General features: G+C 34.0%; 1 protein-coding gene and 1 non-coding gene across 4 annotated transcripts in view; both read right to left on the bottom strand.

Moving 5' to 3' along the window:
* Positions 1–21: 21 nt before the first annotated feature.
* The window catches only part of LOC122537883 (synaptic vesicle glycoprotein 2B), a 26,639-nt gene continuing 9,745 nt past the window's right edge, over positions 22–16,915 (bottom strand). For 2 of the 3 annotated variants that reach the window (XM_043671525.1, XM_043671515.1), the window contains exons 2-10: positions 4,831–5,073; positions 4,181–4,240; positions 3,951–4,034; positions 2,925–3,249; positions 2,545–2,666; positions 2,129–2,367; positions 1,530–1,971; positions 972–1,259; positions 22–846 (exon numbers count right to left, since the gene is read on the bottom strand). In XM_043671525.1, coding sequence (XP_043527460.1) covers positions 791–846; positions 972–1,259; positions 1,530–1,971; positions 2,129–2,367; positions 2,545–2,666; positions 2,925–3,249; positions 3,951–4,034; positions 4,181–4,240; positions 4,831–4,867 — 1,653 coding nt within the window. In that variant the 5' untranslated portion in view covers positions 4,868–5,073 and the 3' untranslated portion in view covers positions 22–790. Of the gene's footprint in view, positions 847–971; positions 1,260–1,529; positions 1,972–2,128; positions 2,368–2,544; positions 2,667–2,924; positions 3,250–3,950; positions 4,035–4,180; positions 4,241–4,830; positions 5,074–13,487; positions 13,765–16,915 lie in introns of those variants that run through there. The other variant, XM_043671533.1, reaches the window with a different exon arrangement.
* On the bottom strand, positions 7,907–7,979 carry Trnar-ucg. The gene has a single exon. It is a non-coding gene; the product is annotated as a tRNA-Arg (tRNA).

Here is a 16,915-nt window from a genome sequence, read left to right as displayed (position 1 = left end):
TAATAATTATTTGAAATCAAATTAAAATTCAAAACTTTTATTACATAATCTTTGGTATTTAACATTCTCTTCCTAAGTATTTTCTACGTTCAGTTTTATATTTCATAATAATTACATCTAAAAGGTTACTAGGTAATTTGTAAAGTAAAAAATTTAGTTAAGTTTCTTTACTTTTTTTTTTTCATTGTTACACCGTTGTTTTACATTTCAAACATCTCGTAACTGTTACACCTTATAAATATGATGGCTACGTCTGAAATATGGACAGAGAGATACAAAAGTACATAACAAAAATGTTACAAATACCAAAATGAATAATCAGCGGTAGATGTCGATGGTACATCTCTCTACGTTTCACGTTTAACGACAGTAAACAAAATTCACACACAATTGGAGGGTGACATCGACGTTCTATCGAATATCTAGTACTGAATATATGACAGAAATAGCATAACGCCTTTATATTTCTTTACAAAGAAAAAAATGTAGGAAATTCTGCATTCTTGTTTCATTTATTCTCAAAAAAATATCATCTACTATCTACTATGAATTCTAATTGTTAATACTACGTTGTTTATTATCATTCAAGGATTGATATGTAAAATAGAAATGTGATGCTCAATTCGTCGGGATGTACATTGTTCACAATGAATCGTTTCATGAATAAATGCGAACGAATATATGAACGTACAACGCTCTGAAACGTGATAAGTTTATCAATTTGAAAAGTGCATCTATTGAAAGGTACTGTACATCGGTTCAATCGGTCTGATATAATTCTCCACTGGTGTCAAGAAAGCGGTTCCCGAGTTGTGTTTGGTAAGAATAAGCACAATAATCCTCCACCTGCAATAAAAGTATAATTTATATCATTTAGTAAAGTCTAATTTTTAGAGACAAATTTTTAGTTTTTTTTTTTTTAATAAATATGGAGGAGAACATTTCATATTTATTAAGAAACAAAAACGTGCCTATTAGAAGAGCAGCAACGATGAAAGTTGGCGCTGGACAATACATGTCCAAGAGTTGAGCGATTACGATGTTACCGATAATTCCACCGAGACGTGCCGCAACCATGGAAATAGCAATTCCCGTAGCGCGTAGTGGCGTTGGAAAAACTTCAGTTATTAGACAATCTAAGGCCGCGTTTCCGCAGCTTATCACGCCGCTGAAAATTGCCGAAACGATCAGATTATGATGCTTATTGTATACGAAGTACAATCCGATTGAACAGAGCCCCGATGAAAATGTACTGAACACTGCAAATAAATAATATATTTTATTTACATTATAAATAAATAATGTTTTTTTTATAGATATGTTAGAAATGACTTTATTGGCTTGATTTTTGATAATATTCAATAAAATTGTCCAGACGATTGAGACGTTAGAAATAATTGTACAAGAAGTTGTTATTTAAAAAAACTTTTTGGTTGCCCGAAATTACTAATAAATTTTCATCTTCATTCAAGACACACTGAACTTTTGTCTTCTCTTGAATATTGATTTAAGTATCAAACGGTCTTTACCTAAGAAGAATTTGCGACCAAGACGATCCATTCCTAGAACAGCAACGATATTCGCAGGTATGGCGGACGCAACGGTGATCAACGATTCCATAAAAACGGAGGCGCCGATTTTGTCCGAGCAAAGATTCTCGACATTCTGAGAACCCTTTTCAACTACGTAGTCGGTCACTTGACATATCGAAGCGATCTTGTCAGGGTGATCGCGGTGAAATTCGTCGAAACGATTGAACAATTCCGGGAACCACATCATCAAACCGTAATAACCAATATGAAATGTGAAATTGATGATGATGGATATCATGGTGAAACGAAGTATCGGCGAGATGAACAGTTGTTTGCTATTGTCTACAATGTCAGCGAGCATTGTTTTGTATTTATTCTTCTCAATGGTACTCTTCTTCGTTTCCGGTTCTTGGAAGTCGTCCAAAATTAATTCTTTTACCTGCAACGATGTCATTATAGAAGTTTTTAATCGTCGAGAGTTATTACCATTATTATTATTAATAAGATTTATCACTTGGAAATTTATATTAATTCTAAATCTTAAGATTTAATTATTATCGATAATAAAGCTTGTTTGACAAATATATAATATTTACCGTGTAACTATCACGCGGTTTGCCAGTGTTAATGGCATAGATCCCGCGGAAGATATCGAGCGCTTCCTCATGTCTTCCGCAGGACAAGAGGTATTTGGGGGATTCAGGGAGCAGTAGGAGCAGCCCCGCGACGATAAACGATGGAGCAGCGCAGATCAGCAGGAAGATTCGCCAAGAATTATATGTGAACGATGGACTTACGATACCAATGTCATTAGGGATGATCGACCATGCTAAACCTAAATAATAATAAACACGAACACAAATTCATTTATTAATATTGTACGTGCAAAGAAATTTTCTTGTTTTACCAAATGTTATATTAAATAACATAATAGTTAAAAAATAGTAATATAAAAAGTAACTTTACTATGATACTGATGTAATATGCAAAACGAATTTTTTTGCAAATTTACCAGCAACAAAAAGATTTCCAAGTGTCCAGAATGCAGCCATAAAGGACAGCATCGAGCCCCGTTTTGCTTTTGGTTGAAATTCAGCAAAGTATGACCAGATCACAGGTCCACTGCCGCCAAGTCTGTAAATTAATAATTTATTGATAATATCCAGCGACTAGAAGGCAACAATAGCTTTAGTTTAAATTAATTTTAATTGAATTTTACTACTATCACGGAGAATGTAAAATAAAATTAAATATAGTTTTTATCGAAGAAATTAAAGTGTTTGAGAATATTTTCAGTAAAATTCATCTTCTAAATCTACGAGATCCTCTGCTACTTCTAAATATTAATGATAATAATACAAAAGTGTTGAAGCGTTAAATTGGTGAACGTACGCGGCGCCATTTAGAAAACGGAAGAACATGAACAGTTCATAGGACTGGCTGAAGCTGGAGGCAACGATGCAAAGTGCATTCGTGAAGGAGATGGCGATGAGAACCTTCCGACGGCCTAGGGCATCCGCTACAGAGCCCCAGGCATAAGCACCTGCCATCATGCCGATGAAGATGATCGAGTTGAGCCATCCCTTGGCTTGGGTATCGAGCTTTAGGTCACATTGTGCACTAGGTAGGATGAAGGACATAGAGATTACGTCCATCTCCTCGCTGGTGCTGACGAAGCCGCATACTGTGAGGAGGAAGTAGTGAAATTTGCCATAGTCTGGAAAGTAAGTTTTCATATAGAAAGTTTAAATTAAAATATTAGCACTAACAATTAAATCAAGTTCAAACATATAACCATAATCCAAAGTTAAAACGTGTAGAATCATATGAAATTAATTATAATTATTGTTCTATTCTAATAATTATAATTGTACAATACTTGTACAATTATACAACAATTTATATTGAATAATTATGTACTCCCTATATAGAGTTATTGATTTATCTGATAATATATTATTCATAGAATTGCCAATTCACGCGCAAAATGTGGATTGCTTTTCAGATGAACTATATCAGAATTTAATTAGAATATTAATGAACTATATTACCAGAAATGATTACTAACTGAATTACCAGTTTATTCTAGTTACGTACAATATCTAGACTCGCATAGATTGTTGTAATATTCTTTCCATGAATATTAATTGTATATATATGATCAGATCAGAATTTATGCGGAATTAGAATGGAGGATAATAAATTTCATCAGTTTATTACATAAGTTGTTACAATGTTTGAATAACTAATAATCATTTGCCAACATGATGATAAGTAAATTGCATCAGATGTTGAAGTACAATTTATGAGAAACTCCAAAGTGTAAAGATCACAGAGTGTACAGAATGTGCAAAAGTATCGAATAGACAAAATTCTGATTATCTAATCGAGGAGGGTGGGAAGGAAGAATGAAATTACCGGCAAGTTCAATAGCCTTCTCGAAGTCTGCTTTAACAATGGATCCTTTCTCTGGATCTAGGGTCTTGCCCGCTGTTCCAATACCTGAAAATTAGAAAAAAAAAAATTGCCAATGAAAAATACTTAGAGTTTTTGTATAAACGCACGAATATTGTGTTATAAACTTGTTGAATTACAGGCTCGGTGTAGTTTAAAGTGTCGTTTATTTTTTGAATTTCTGTTATACTTACGGGCAAGTTCGAGATCCTTAGAGCCACAGCCGTTTAGCCGCTCGTCTTTTACATCACACTCTGGAAAAGAAAAAACCGAGAAAACAGGTTCGCGTGTAATTTATTGCCATGTAATTGCACCACTTAAATGAATATTTTGAAACAAACATTATTAAAATCAATGCAAAAGATGATGAAACAATCATTTTCAACATTTACGGGATGTGTTCCCTTCGAGTCCAATTTAACATCCACATTTGCAGTATTTCATTTAAAGTAAACTACTATTCCCTTCTTTTACTGATTACTTACAGTTCTACTTTTTTTAATTGTACAACTTGTTAATTGCAAGCTTATTTATCCATAGAATTATTATCACTGCATCTATTTTTATTCATAAAGTCATTACTATATTTTTTAATTGTATAACCAGCTTTAATTGTATGTCTAATGTAACGTACGCGGACGAAATTCACGAACAGATGAATTTATAAATGAAAATGGTGAACACTCTCCCCTCCACGTGTTGCAGAAAGCACTGTAGCAAATATAATATTACTGTGCTGTGCAAGATTAAACCGCGGTCTCGTAAAATCCTACGAAACTCGTGGAAATACTCGAGTGATTGCTCGCGGGATCGAAAGATCGTTGAAAGAGTTAAATTTACGTACTATGATTGTGCTTTGAGTTAAGTTCACTCTCTACCATTCTACGATGTCGGCGCAGTTGGGTGAAGTCTGGCGGTTTTTTAATTGAGTTAGATGAGAAATCTTCGTGCTCGACGATGCACCTCGATCGATATCAGATTGATCTTGTCCTTGCGGATTGCTGGATCTCGGCGAAGTCCTCCTGCTGAATCTGCGCTGATCTGCTGCTGCTCGTCGGCGGGGCTAGGTTCTGCGCTCACTTGCGAGCTGAAACGCAGAGACGTAAAAAGAAAAAAAAAGAACGCACGTGAACAGGCATCGGAGTTACGTAAAGAGAGAAAGAAAAAAAGAAGAGCGTGCACTTCGCGCTCGTTGCATTTCGCTAAAAAGCGCCCGGACAAATAACGCGCGAAGGTTAGTGAAAGTAACGAAAGGGAAAAAAGCCTTGCTCTATCGAGAGAAACACTTCTCCTTGTTAACATATTATGCAGATTACGCGATGTATATAGACTGCGGATATTTATGCAAATTTGTGGTTTCACGAACGAGAAAGCCAGATGGAATATTAACAGTTTGAATGTTATATTGTAGCAGACTTGCTTATATTATATTTTTGCAATTTGTAATTTTGCGTAAATGCATAAAAAAAGACGCATTTACATTATGAGAAATAGATGGTGAATGTTTACGCGATTTTTATATTTCTACGGAGATTATCAGAGAGACTGAGAGTGGATGAAAGAGATCATTCGATGGGAATTAAATGCTACGATTGTTTCAACCGTTGAATATTATATTACGTTATATCTTGGATTGTTTTAGATGGTTTTTGCATGTTTTACGTTTCTCATCGTGTGCAATTTTACGCTTCCAAATTTCTCATAAACGCAACACAACGAATATATAGTTTTGTAATAAAACTAGTTTCTCTAGAAGTAAGCTAGATGGGGAAATTACTATTCTATCAAGATACAGAGTGTTAATGATAGTTACTAAAGAAGAAATCACTTTTACATTCAAAGATTTATCACTCGTCAATCTCAATTATGTATTGTGTCATTTTTCCTATTAGTTAATTTTTTCACTTAACGAGAGAGCTATATGTGTTCAACAGTAATTTCCAATGAATCAAGAATAGACAAGCGCGATAGAATTTGCTTCTTTCCATCTGAATCAACATGAGGGTTAAATAGGGCCAATTCGTAATTGGCGCTGCTAATAGACGTGGGTCGTAACGTTTTGAAAGGCAACGATTTGGAGGCTTTTCGATGATGAGGACGATAATTGACGACGAGGTCTGTTTACAAAGCATCTTTGCAAAATAGACGTGATTCAGATCTGGGGTATAAGGGTACTTAAGTCCATGTCAATAGAAATGCTGCTCGCAAAGAATTAAAATTCTTGAAATGCAAAGAATTAAGATTTTTCTGCTTGAAGAATTAAAATTACGAGGAATTAAAATTCAAAGAAGAAAAAAAAATAGTTAAAATTAAATAGAAAGAACAAATATTGAAGGACGAAATATAATTAAACGTTTCAATGTTAAAATTATCAGGGTGGTCAGGAACGACTCAGTTCGCAATTTTTCGCGGAAATTTTACAGAAATTTTATGACACTATGTTTTTTTCTCTCTTGGAATTTAAATTCCAGAAAAATGTTCTTTAAATTGTGTCACAAAACTTTTCGTTTGTCTTCTCTATAATTTCTCTGGCACAAATTCTATACTTTAATCGTCGACGTCAGGCTAATCAATAAATATAAATAATATTTAAGTTAATATACAAGTCAGACAATGTGAAATTAAATTGAATTAAAAGTTGAAAACGAGAAAAGAATTAAACGAGAATTGTTCGTGATTTGATTCGCAAATGGATACTCTTATTGAGACATCATCAGACACGGTATCGATATTGTCAAGGGAGATCGATTAAGACGAAATTTAAAATTTCAACTCTAATAAGACGGACCTTGATTCACAGATAACCGCACTTGTTTTATATATAAAACACTATGATTACTTTTAATTATTATATGTTCCCACAATTCTTAGCTCGCTTAGATGTAACTAGCTATCATATACGTAACAGTCAGTTTTCCGCACTATCATTCGACTGAACAAAGTCTTGCAAACTTCTGGACGGAAAATATCGTCATGGCTGAACAGATCAGGCCGTGAATAATTTTCTTGAATTATCATAGCAGTCTCGATACAATCTAAGATGGAAACAAGACTGGCCATGTATTCATCCAAACAAAGAGAATCGAATAAAGTCTGAAGCTATCCTTGAAATCGAACATGGAAAAACGTTTTCTCCTTCTTTTATCGTAGTTGATATTCTTATTTTATTTTAAATATTAAAAAACATCTACACTTTACTTTTCGTTCACTGTTTCTTGCGGAAGTTCTTGCCAGTACCATTTTTACGTCTTTGGTATTCGTATGATAATCGAGCTCTGGCATGAAAACACTATCGATTCTTCTATGACTAATTGACAAAAACACGTGTTCTCGTTCTATATTTTCCTCTGTTTTTCTGTCGATCGTTTCGCGCTATTGCGTGTAATTTTACTTCGTTATAATTAGAACAGAATTTTATGCAACTCTTATTGCATATCTCGAAATGAAGGAAATTGAAGAGAAATGTAGCTTCAATTTTGAAAGGAGGAATTTTAGAAGAAATATCGAAAAGAGGGATTCAAAGAAATGTAAAAGTAAATCTCGAGCAGTCACGTTAAACTGTTGTTACAGCAGGTTTTCACGATTCGATGAAACAATTGCAGAAATAATTAAAAAGATAAATAAAGAAAGACAACTGATGACTAAAGAAATAACCGAAGAGAACGATAATTTTTGTTCATAAACCTTCTTCGTTAACATTTTACGATACAGTCTCGATATAAATTTCTTTGATACCCATAATTGATAAATAAATATTCTGTATAATCAACTGACTAATATAATGTTATTAATGATTAACGTGACTGTAAAAATAAAATAATCATCTCTCCAAGAGAGAGAGAAAAAGGTAAACTCGAATGGATTAATAAAAAAGAAAAAAAAAAAGAAGGGGAGCGGGAGAAAAAAAAAAAATGAAAGATCGACCGTGACAGGACTCGAACCTGCAATCTTCGGATCCGAAGTCCGACGCCTTATCCGTTAGGCCACACGGTCATTGAAGGGTAGCTTTTCGAAATTAGTATTTCACTATCGTAGAAAATGTCACCCCCATTATTATTTAATACAAAATAAAATCATTGCACAAATATTTCAGCCGTCGATTTACGATATTATTTTGTAAAAATGAATGTCCTACGTCGGCGTTATAATTTGTTGACGATTGTGAATCCTAGTTTATCGAAAATATAGGTAATTTAGCGGTGAGCGTGTTGTTGCTCGGTTATTTCGGAAATTTATTCGATTTACCAGAAATTTACAAGATTCGAGTCTCAATTGTTCGATTTCTGTGAAGAAATTTTCCAATAGAATTTATAAAAGTGAAAACTTCTTCGACTGTTTCATACTTCTTAATTTACTTACATCAAAATTCAATTTATCATTATAATTTTTTGGTTAATCAAATTATTAATCCCTTATTACAAGTGATTAGATGCAAATAATACAAGTGTAATACTTTATTTTAATTTTCAATCAATTAATTAATATCTTATACCTTTTATATATTCAGAGTTTATTATTTAATTTAATGATCAAGTGGTAAAATGTGATTCGCAATTCTTTAGAGGAATTCTGTAAATTTACGATGTAGCAGTGCTTTTTTTAGAAACTTACGATGTAGTTTTTAGTATTTTTAGAAATTTCATTGAACAAACTTCATTGAGATGAAATGTACGTATCTTCGAGTCCACCGTCCAACCATAAGTTCGTCCAAATAACAAATTGTATAAGAGAATGAAGGAATTTCAAGAAAATGTCGAATTGAATACCTTGGCAAGTCCTATTATAGACCCTGAAAGCTCAACGACATAATTGCGAGGGAGGCGTGGCGTGGCTTAATCTCGTTCTAGAAAACGACTGAATATTAGCAGACATTGACGGACATCCTGTACTAAATACTCGCTAAGTACACGACATCACGCGCGTGTTTCTCGAAACCTTCGCCATCATTTTTATAGCTTCACTTCCTCCTCTATGTATCCGTTTTTCCTCCCGCGAGGAACATTTATTCTATTAATCTTCGAGGTGCTCGCGAATTACATCTTTTTCTGTGGGCCAGAAAATTTATCTTATGAAACGAAAAATTTCGGATTAGGCCACAAATTAGCTATGCATCTGAGAAATTTTTGGGCAACGAGATTCGTTTTGTGGGATAAGAAATTCCGAGCCAAGGCCAAAAAATACTAACTTTGTGGCGAAACAGCTTTGTAGAAAATTCCTTTTATGTGAGACGATAAATTTCACAGGTGCCTACAAATGATCTATTCAGGGAATTTTTGCGGCCTGTATTTTATTCTTTGTATTTAGAATTAAGCAGTGCTTCTGTGAGCTTTTCCTTGTATTCTAATTAGAAAGAACATACAATTTTTGAGCCAGGATGTAAAAAATAGAAGTATAAGAAGTCTAGAATTCAACATTCATATAAATGGTATGTGAATTAAATAAAAAAAAAAAAAAATGCGTTTTGCATATGTACATATGTAGATTATTATTTTCTTGAATAAGTATCAACTAGTAGTTATAATAAGTTATGCAACTTCTATTCCTTGTACGCGTTACGTGAGAAACGTAATAAAAATCGTCAAGCAATAAATTTAAATATCTTTCCAGATGCTTGTCGTATCGAGCTGTTTTGTCAGCTATGTAAATGTTATAATTTTTACGCGACAAAGATCTTTAGATATTCAATATTCAACATCACGACAAATGATATTAATGATTTGGTTGAAAATATTCTCGACGTATTGATATTTTACCACAGTAATTTTGTATACTAATCTTTTTAAATTTGATCAGACATTTTTGAATTACGATTCCATTCAATTACATAAAAAATTTCAATTATTAAAAGATAAAATGTTAAAGATAAAATGTTAAATTTTATTTTATTTTACTTTGTATTATAGTTTGATTTTATATTTAAACTGAATATTAAATGAAATATTAAATATTCTGTGATAGAAAATATAACAGAATACTGATGTTTCTTAAGTTAAATAAAAAATCGAATAAAATTTCAAGGAGAGAGAAACAATTTTGCATGTATAATCATGTGAAATATATCAAGTTATTACATCTGTTACATCAGACAGTTGATGTAGCAAATATGTTTTAAATGTTTATTGCAACTGATTAGATTAAAGAATCCACGTGGCACGATACCTGTCATTTTGTAATAATGTAACATAAACATGCTTTTACATTTTCACCTTGAAAGATTTTAAACATTTTTTTCAACTGAAAATTTTTTCAACGTGCAAATTAACACTTTATATGTGTATAATATATATATAATAACATATACATATATATATAAAAGTAGGAAAGTTATATATTATTTAAAGCTTTATATATATATATTATTTCAAAATCTAACTATCATATCACAAAAAGGAAAACGAAGACACATACTGTAGTGACAGAGTAATACAATTAATCAATTCAAATGCAATCGCGGTAATTGTGAATAAAATCTTTTATACTGTTCAATTAATTTAGCAGGTTTTTTTTCTACCACGTCGTCCTTCTAATTTAAGTGACGACATAAAAATATGAATTTCTCTAAGCATCGTGACTACATGGACAATAGAAGTAACGACATTATTTTTGAAAGAGTATAAATAGTTCGCGATGCTGCATTGAGGTCGTTGCACGGTGATGCACCGTACTTGTAATTAACTACATCAGTTAAACTGTCAATTATCCGTTGTGAAATTGAGTTCAATGATCTGTCGTAATGCAATTGCGATCTGCGATGATGCGTGCCGCAGGTGCGACCTGTACAACCACGTGCAACTATGTTCGACTCTGATACAGAAAACCTTTTACGAACCGAATCTACAGGGAATCTAGCACGTCAATTGCCTATTTATTCCCTTGGTTGGCGATTTAAATTGGATTGAATTCAACTAAAATTAGTTTCAGCGGCAGATAAATGCCATTTGTGGTAACTTCAACCGTGGCCAGAGAATTAAAGATAATTTTCAAATAGGAAGTCCTTGATAATTTTTACTTGATATTTAGCAGTTCGATCTATAAAATTCAAACGATTTATTCTGTCTGATCATTTAACTTAGAAAAGTTCATTGTTTCACAATGTTTGAATTCTTGGCTAAGGATCTTTTTATTTATTAATATTCAATGACAATCTTATGGAATTTACACGGTAGCTAAGAATTTCCAGTACCAATTTATAATACTAAACAAAAAATGTATCATTCTCGATGGTAGAGATTCTGTTTTAAAAACAGAGTGAAGAAAGGAAGTTTTTACACCCTGAAAGAATTATTTTAACTATTGTAAATAAATAAATTTTCAAAACACGTTGCGCCTACCTAATTGTGACTAACAAATTTAAATAATATATTTGACAAATTAAAATTAATTATGTTGGATCTGTACTATTGTCCTTAATTTTGCGTTGAAGTTACGATTCTTCATCGATGATAAAATAATAACACCTAAGTATAATGACCCGGGAATATAAAAGTATTATAAAGAATTATGTAATGTGTGAGATATATATTTGTAAATTACACAAGTCGTAAGCGGAGAATTATGTGCTTCGTAGTTAGCACAATTTTAACATTGACGCAAAAAAAAACAAGGAAAGTTTCGAAATTTTTCGAAATTTTATTTTTAGTCAAATTGTTGTTCCATCATAGTTAACAAAACTATATACTCAAATAGTCAGAGTGAGTCAACATATCTTCCCTCCATAGTATTAACACATTAAAAAAAGAAAACACGTGATTAAAGTTCACGAGAAAATGAATTTATGCGCTGAAGCTGCACTAATTAATTTAAATTTAACTGAATTTCAATTTATTTCTGAAACAGTAGAGATACTGTCAGATATTTTTTCATTCGAATGAAACATCGTTCCTTACAATATAGTCGACGTTCATCTCCTCTACGAGATATATCGAACGATCTTTCTTGCTATTATCCTCAATTACGGTCGCACGAAAATAATTGTTACACCTATTCTTCTTCCCATCGTACACCCACTTCGACCTTCCCGATTTTCTCATCAAATCTAACGCAACCGAAACGATCACCGATAGCGAATTAACATGAAATGAAATCTCTGCAGTGTTGCCTGAGAGATCGCGAATTACCCGCTTATTTCTACCAAGCTCCACGTTTCATTCTCCACGCTGAGTCGCTCAAATTTTTCCATTCTGTGGATGGAATTCCGTCCATTCCACGATCGCGATTTGTAACCAATCGAACTTTGTCAAGTTTAAAAAAAATTCTCAACTATTTGTCTATTTTATCTCTAATCGTAGTGTCTCATTGTCTGACTGTTTATCGATCGAGAGTGGCCAATCTCAACTTGACAATTTGACAGAACAAGTGAAACGATCAAGTGATCACGTTTTAGATTAAGTTTACATCGGTCTTCGTCCGTAAATGAAACAGATTCGAATAAAATTCCTGATCGAAACGCGACACGTTCATGTGCGTTAATCGTCAGGGGGGTCGGCGGGTTTGATTGAAGCGCGTAGATCTACTGCGTGATCCGCGATCGCGGATCGAACGTGGTGCGAAGAGAGGAAACGAGGTCAAGCTGCTCTCGAAAGCTCTAATCGTCGTGTCAAGCGTGTGGCACTGAAAGTAAAGCGGTTTGTAATTATCGTCAGTCTCGCAAGGACATAATAATCAGTCTCGTTGCCGACAAATTTACCGGGCCCTGTGGGGGTGGAAGGAGGCGGCGGAGGAGCGTTGCCAGTTGCTGAAGACCGGTGTCACCACACTCGTTAAGAGTGGTTCGCACCACGATACCGGCTATCGGCTAATTGGCACGTTTTCGACAAAACGTTATCGTCGTCAATATTTGACGGACGCACGTGATTGATGATTTATGCTTTAAGCGCCGATCCGTTTTTCTGCTTTGTGTGTTTTTTTTCTGGTGTTTCTATCGATCATCCGGGCGTTTGAAATTGTCAAAATGATTTCAAGAGTTTAATACTGAACGACTGGGCACGTAACGTTGGATTCAGTTCTAATAATTTACTATTGGTAAACCGTGATAGTTAATAATATATAAATATCATAAGCATGTCAGTTATATAAATTAGTATCCAAAGGACTCAATTATGTAGAAATTTACGAATGTAAACTGCCCTTAAGTTTTTTTTCGACTTCCTTTCGTCATTTTGTAATTATTGGCGTTCTTAATTAATAATGAGCTTTATAGTCAATTAATGATTGAAATTAATAATCATTCTCATTGCAATTACAATAATAATATTTTGAACTACTAGTATCTTGGAGTAGCTTTTAGAATTTAGTTTTATAGTTGTTTGAAAAATTTCAAACTAATATTTCGAGTACTTTGAACACATTAATAACGAGCAACATCTCTTTGGAAAACGTTGGATGATTCTTCTGTTGCAACAAACAATTTGATGTGACACACTTGAAGATTAACTGATTAATTTGTTGGAAAAGTCTTGACAATCGAGAGTGAAAAAAAAGAAAAAGACAAACATTACTTACTCTGCGTACGAGCGTGGAATTTTCGCGAGATTAAGATTCAAGGATCCGTGGTCCAAAACAAGTGGGTCAATTAATGATCGATCGATCTGTCACCGTTAAATGTCATGAAAACCACGTGTGTTTAACGTAGAAAAATATGACGGATATTCTCAAACTTATCGACGATATTATGCGAAATTACGTCAAGGTTATCACTTAAAATGCACTTAAATACCTGTTATTAAAGAGCAATACAAACGAGAGAATTTAGATGAAAAATTTCAACGCTAAAAGTTACTTGTTTAAGTTTAGAGGATACTTATGTAAAAATGTACTTATGTTTTTTTCTCCCCCCACTCTCTCTAAAAGTATATGAATTCTTTTTTTGAAAAGCATACAATTAACTTCGAACTTTGGTATTTTTTATCTGCGAACATGACAATGAACAATTTGGCTTCGTTAATTTTCTTTTCACTTATTTCCTCGCCTCCAAATACATCGAACAAACGGAAAATGATCATCTGTCATACATAATTTTCATTTTCAATCGCCGGAGTAAATTAATTAATATAGTGTTATCAAAAACAATCCAAACAAAAAAAAAAAAGAAAAGGAAAGCACACAATCGAACGTTGAAGAACCAACGAACGCACAGAAATTCCAAAAATGGACTGATTGAATTGAATTGAATTGGCGTTGCGATTTCTATGACAGAATTGCAAACTAAATTCGATCGGCACGGGAGACGACGGTGCGTAGAAATGAAACGAGTGTCGGAGTATCGAAGAGTAAAAGCAAACTGGCCACCTCCTATCAACGCTGTAAAACGTTCCCGTTCGTTTCCTAGTCTATCGAGTGACATGCTGATGGTGGCCATGAAGGGAGATGCCCCCGTTACTTAGCTCGACTCGCTTCAAAGGATATCAGGATCCTTTAACGCGTATGTATGTACGTTTCAATGCCTCGATCGGTTGACTTGTGATCTTGTTATTAGATTGTGTCGCGTCGAGTTGTTGAAAGAGGCAAGTCAGGTAGCTGATCAGTTTTAACAGATACTTGGAGATCACGGAGATCTGTCATAAGTGGCCGGGCGTGACAATTTCTTTGTTATTCGTATATTTTGTATTTGAGAACTTTAGAATTTGGAACTTGAAACTTCAGAGTGTCGCGATATTTCAAATGAATTCAGTTTGCAAATAATTACAGTAGATACTGCTAATACTTCTGTTTCTTAATGTACGATAGATGAGGATAGCTTTGTTCCAACTTCAAACACTGTCCCCAGAAAACGTTTAAAGATCTCGTTCGCGAAAATGTCTCGAACACTTCTTAATATTCGCCCGCGCGACTTTTTCTCGCCATTATTATTGAACTTTGAGTACCAGGATCAAACGACAGATATTCAAGAAGTTCTAGCGTCGATGAACGCCTCTGGAAAGAAGATCGGACTCGCCCCTTTTGCAACAACCCCTTGAAACTTGTTCCATGACTTTTCTCGCGCCGTTTCGCCAAACTTTGAACATTTCAGAAATCCTAAACGTAACGTTCAAAGTTTGGTGGAAAAAAAGATCGTAGAGCTTTGAGAGATCGTTTGTGGAATTTCGATCTTCGAAACTACGGTGGATTTAATTAAAGAAAAAAATTTATCAACGTTCTCAGAGGCAGTTTGACAATTTTGACAATTTTCAGAGAATGAAGGTCTCCTTTCACTACACGATGTAAGAACATCTTCGAAAAAGAAACAAAGTTAGCACTGCGAAGGTAACAAGATCGATTTCTTATATATATAATTTTATATTTATATAATTTTAATATATGATTTTCCCTCGCAAAGTTCTGACAAAGTTTGAATTATCGACGCGACTTTTCGTTCGCAGAAAAGATCCGCGTTTATTGTTTGTCTCAATTCGTTCATATACATATACATTTGCGCTAAATATACACGTTCGAAAGCAACGAATAATATTATTGGATTAATGGAATCGAAATGAACGCGCATATATATATATATATATATATATGTGCAGAATGTTGATCTAAGTTTAACGAGCTAAACGAAGTTGATGAAGTTTCTCATTGAAGCAGCCATGCTTTTAGCTTTTACGCAGGAAAAACAGTCGCCGCTCTTATTTTTCGTCAGAAATTTATCGTTATCGCGCGCGTCGTTTCGATCGCGGCACACGGAGAGAGGGATATGTACATCTGCTGGCGGATCGATCGTTTATTTGCTTGTTAATTAAAAGAGAGATAAAGCACAAGTGTATGCCCGGCGCGACAGTCGGCGAAACCCCGATTTCTTCGCGTAAGGTAACATGGAAAAATGGAAATACACGTACGTCGACCTCGTCGTCACTGGAGCAAGGTTTATTCTATTTGCGCCCGAAGGACTATCTTGCATTATGTCTTTCTTCTGTCGACTACCAGCGACGTGTATCCCAATCACGTTAATTAACGAAGATTAAAAGGAATAATTGCAATAACTTTCTCCCGCGATTTTCAATTGAAACGTTGGGACAAACAACTATTTTTATAAAATACAAAACATTAATTTAAATAATTTAAAAATATAACGTAATTCAAAATAAAGTTATTTGAATAAATGAATAGTTATTTAAAATAAGTTAATACAGTTGTAGTTGATAGCTATTCAAAATAAGTTAAACAAGTTATTTAGAAAATCTTACGCGGCTCTTAAGGAATTCAAAATTCGTGCATCACATCAATCGATTTTCTTTCGATGTTTGATGTCGTATCTATTTAACTGATAACTGGTCAGGTCGATCTGTCAGATTCTACGCAATTCGCGATGAAATTTAATTTTTTACGAGAACCTCTTTTTTACGATTCTTTTCCACATTGACGCGCCCTGCGATGAATCGATAATCCATCGAGTAAATTACAGCGTCGTTGTAACACACGCTCAACGCCGAGAGTGGTTTCAACCGGTTATACTCCGAGAAGCATAAGCGAGCATGCTCCAGTTCGCGACGTCGCACGCTCACACGATCCTGAGATCTTTTAATTGCCTGTGAGTTTACGCGAATCGTCTACTTACTTAAATTTCGACGATGACCAAACACGCTCTAACACTTGGCGCGTGGCGTTTGGTTCATTGATAGAAATTAGGATTAATTCAGTGTCAATTTAGACACATCGCGTTCATCGATTTCGATCTTTAACAACTTCTGAGTATCTGGCGAATGTTGGGCAAAAATTATTGGAAATTTTATTCAACAGAAGATAATAGAAAACGTGTCTATATTGGATCAAGTTAAGTTGATTCATAGTGCTTTCAAGCTCATAAACTCAAGTAATTTTAAACGAGGAAATTCATAAATACAAAGTATTCGAACTTCAACGTTTTTGCCCGGCTCTTTTCAACTTTATCTCGGGAATTTCAAGCGAGCCAAAAAAATTGTCCGTTGTTTTTTTTTTTTTTTTTTTGGAAA

Source organism: Frieseomelitta varia, unplaced genomic scaffold, assembly GCF_011392965.1.
Source record: "Frieseomelitta varia isolate USP_RPSP 00005682 unplaced genomic scaffold, Fvar_1.2 scaffold_163, whole genome shotgun sequence".
Taxonomy (NCBI): Eukaryota; Metazoa; Arthropoda; class Insecta; order Hymenoptera; family Apidae; genus Frieseomelitta; species Frieseomelitta varia.
Note: the sequence above shows the minus strand (reverse complement) of the source record. Positions and strands in the feature narration are given on the sequence as shown.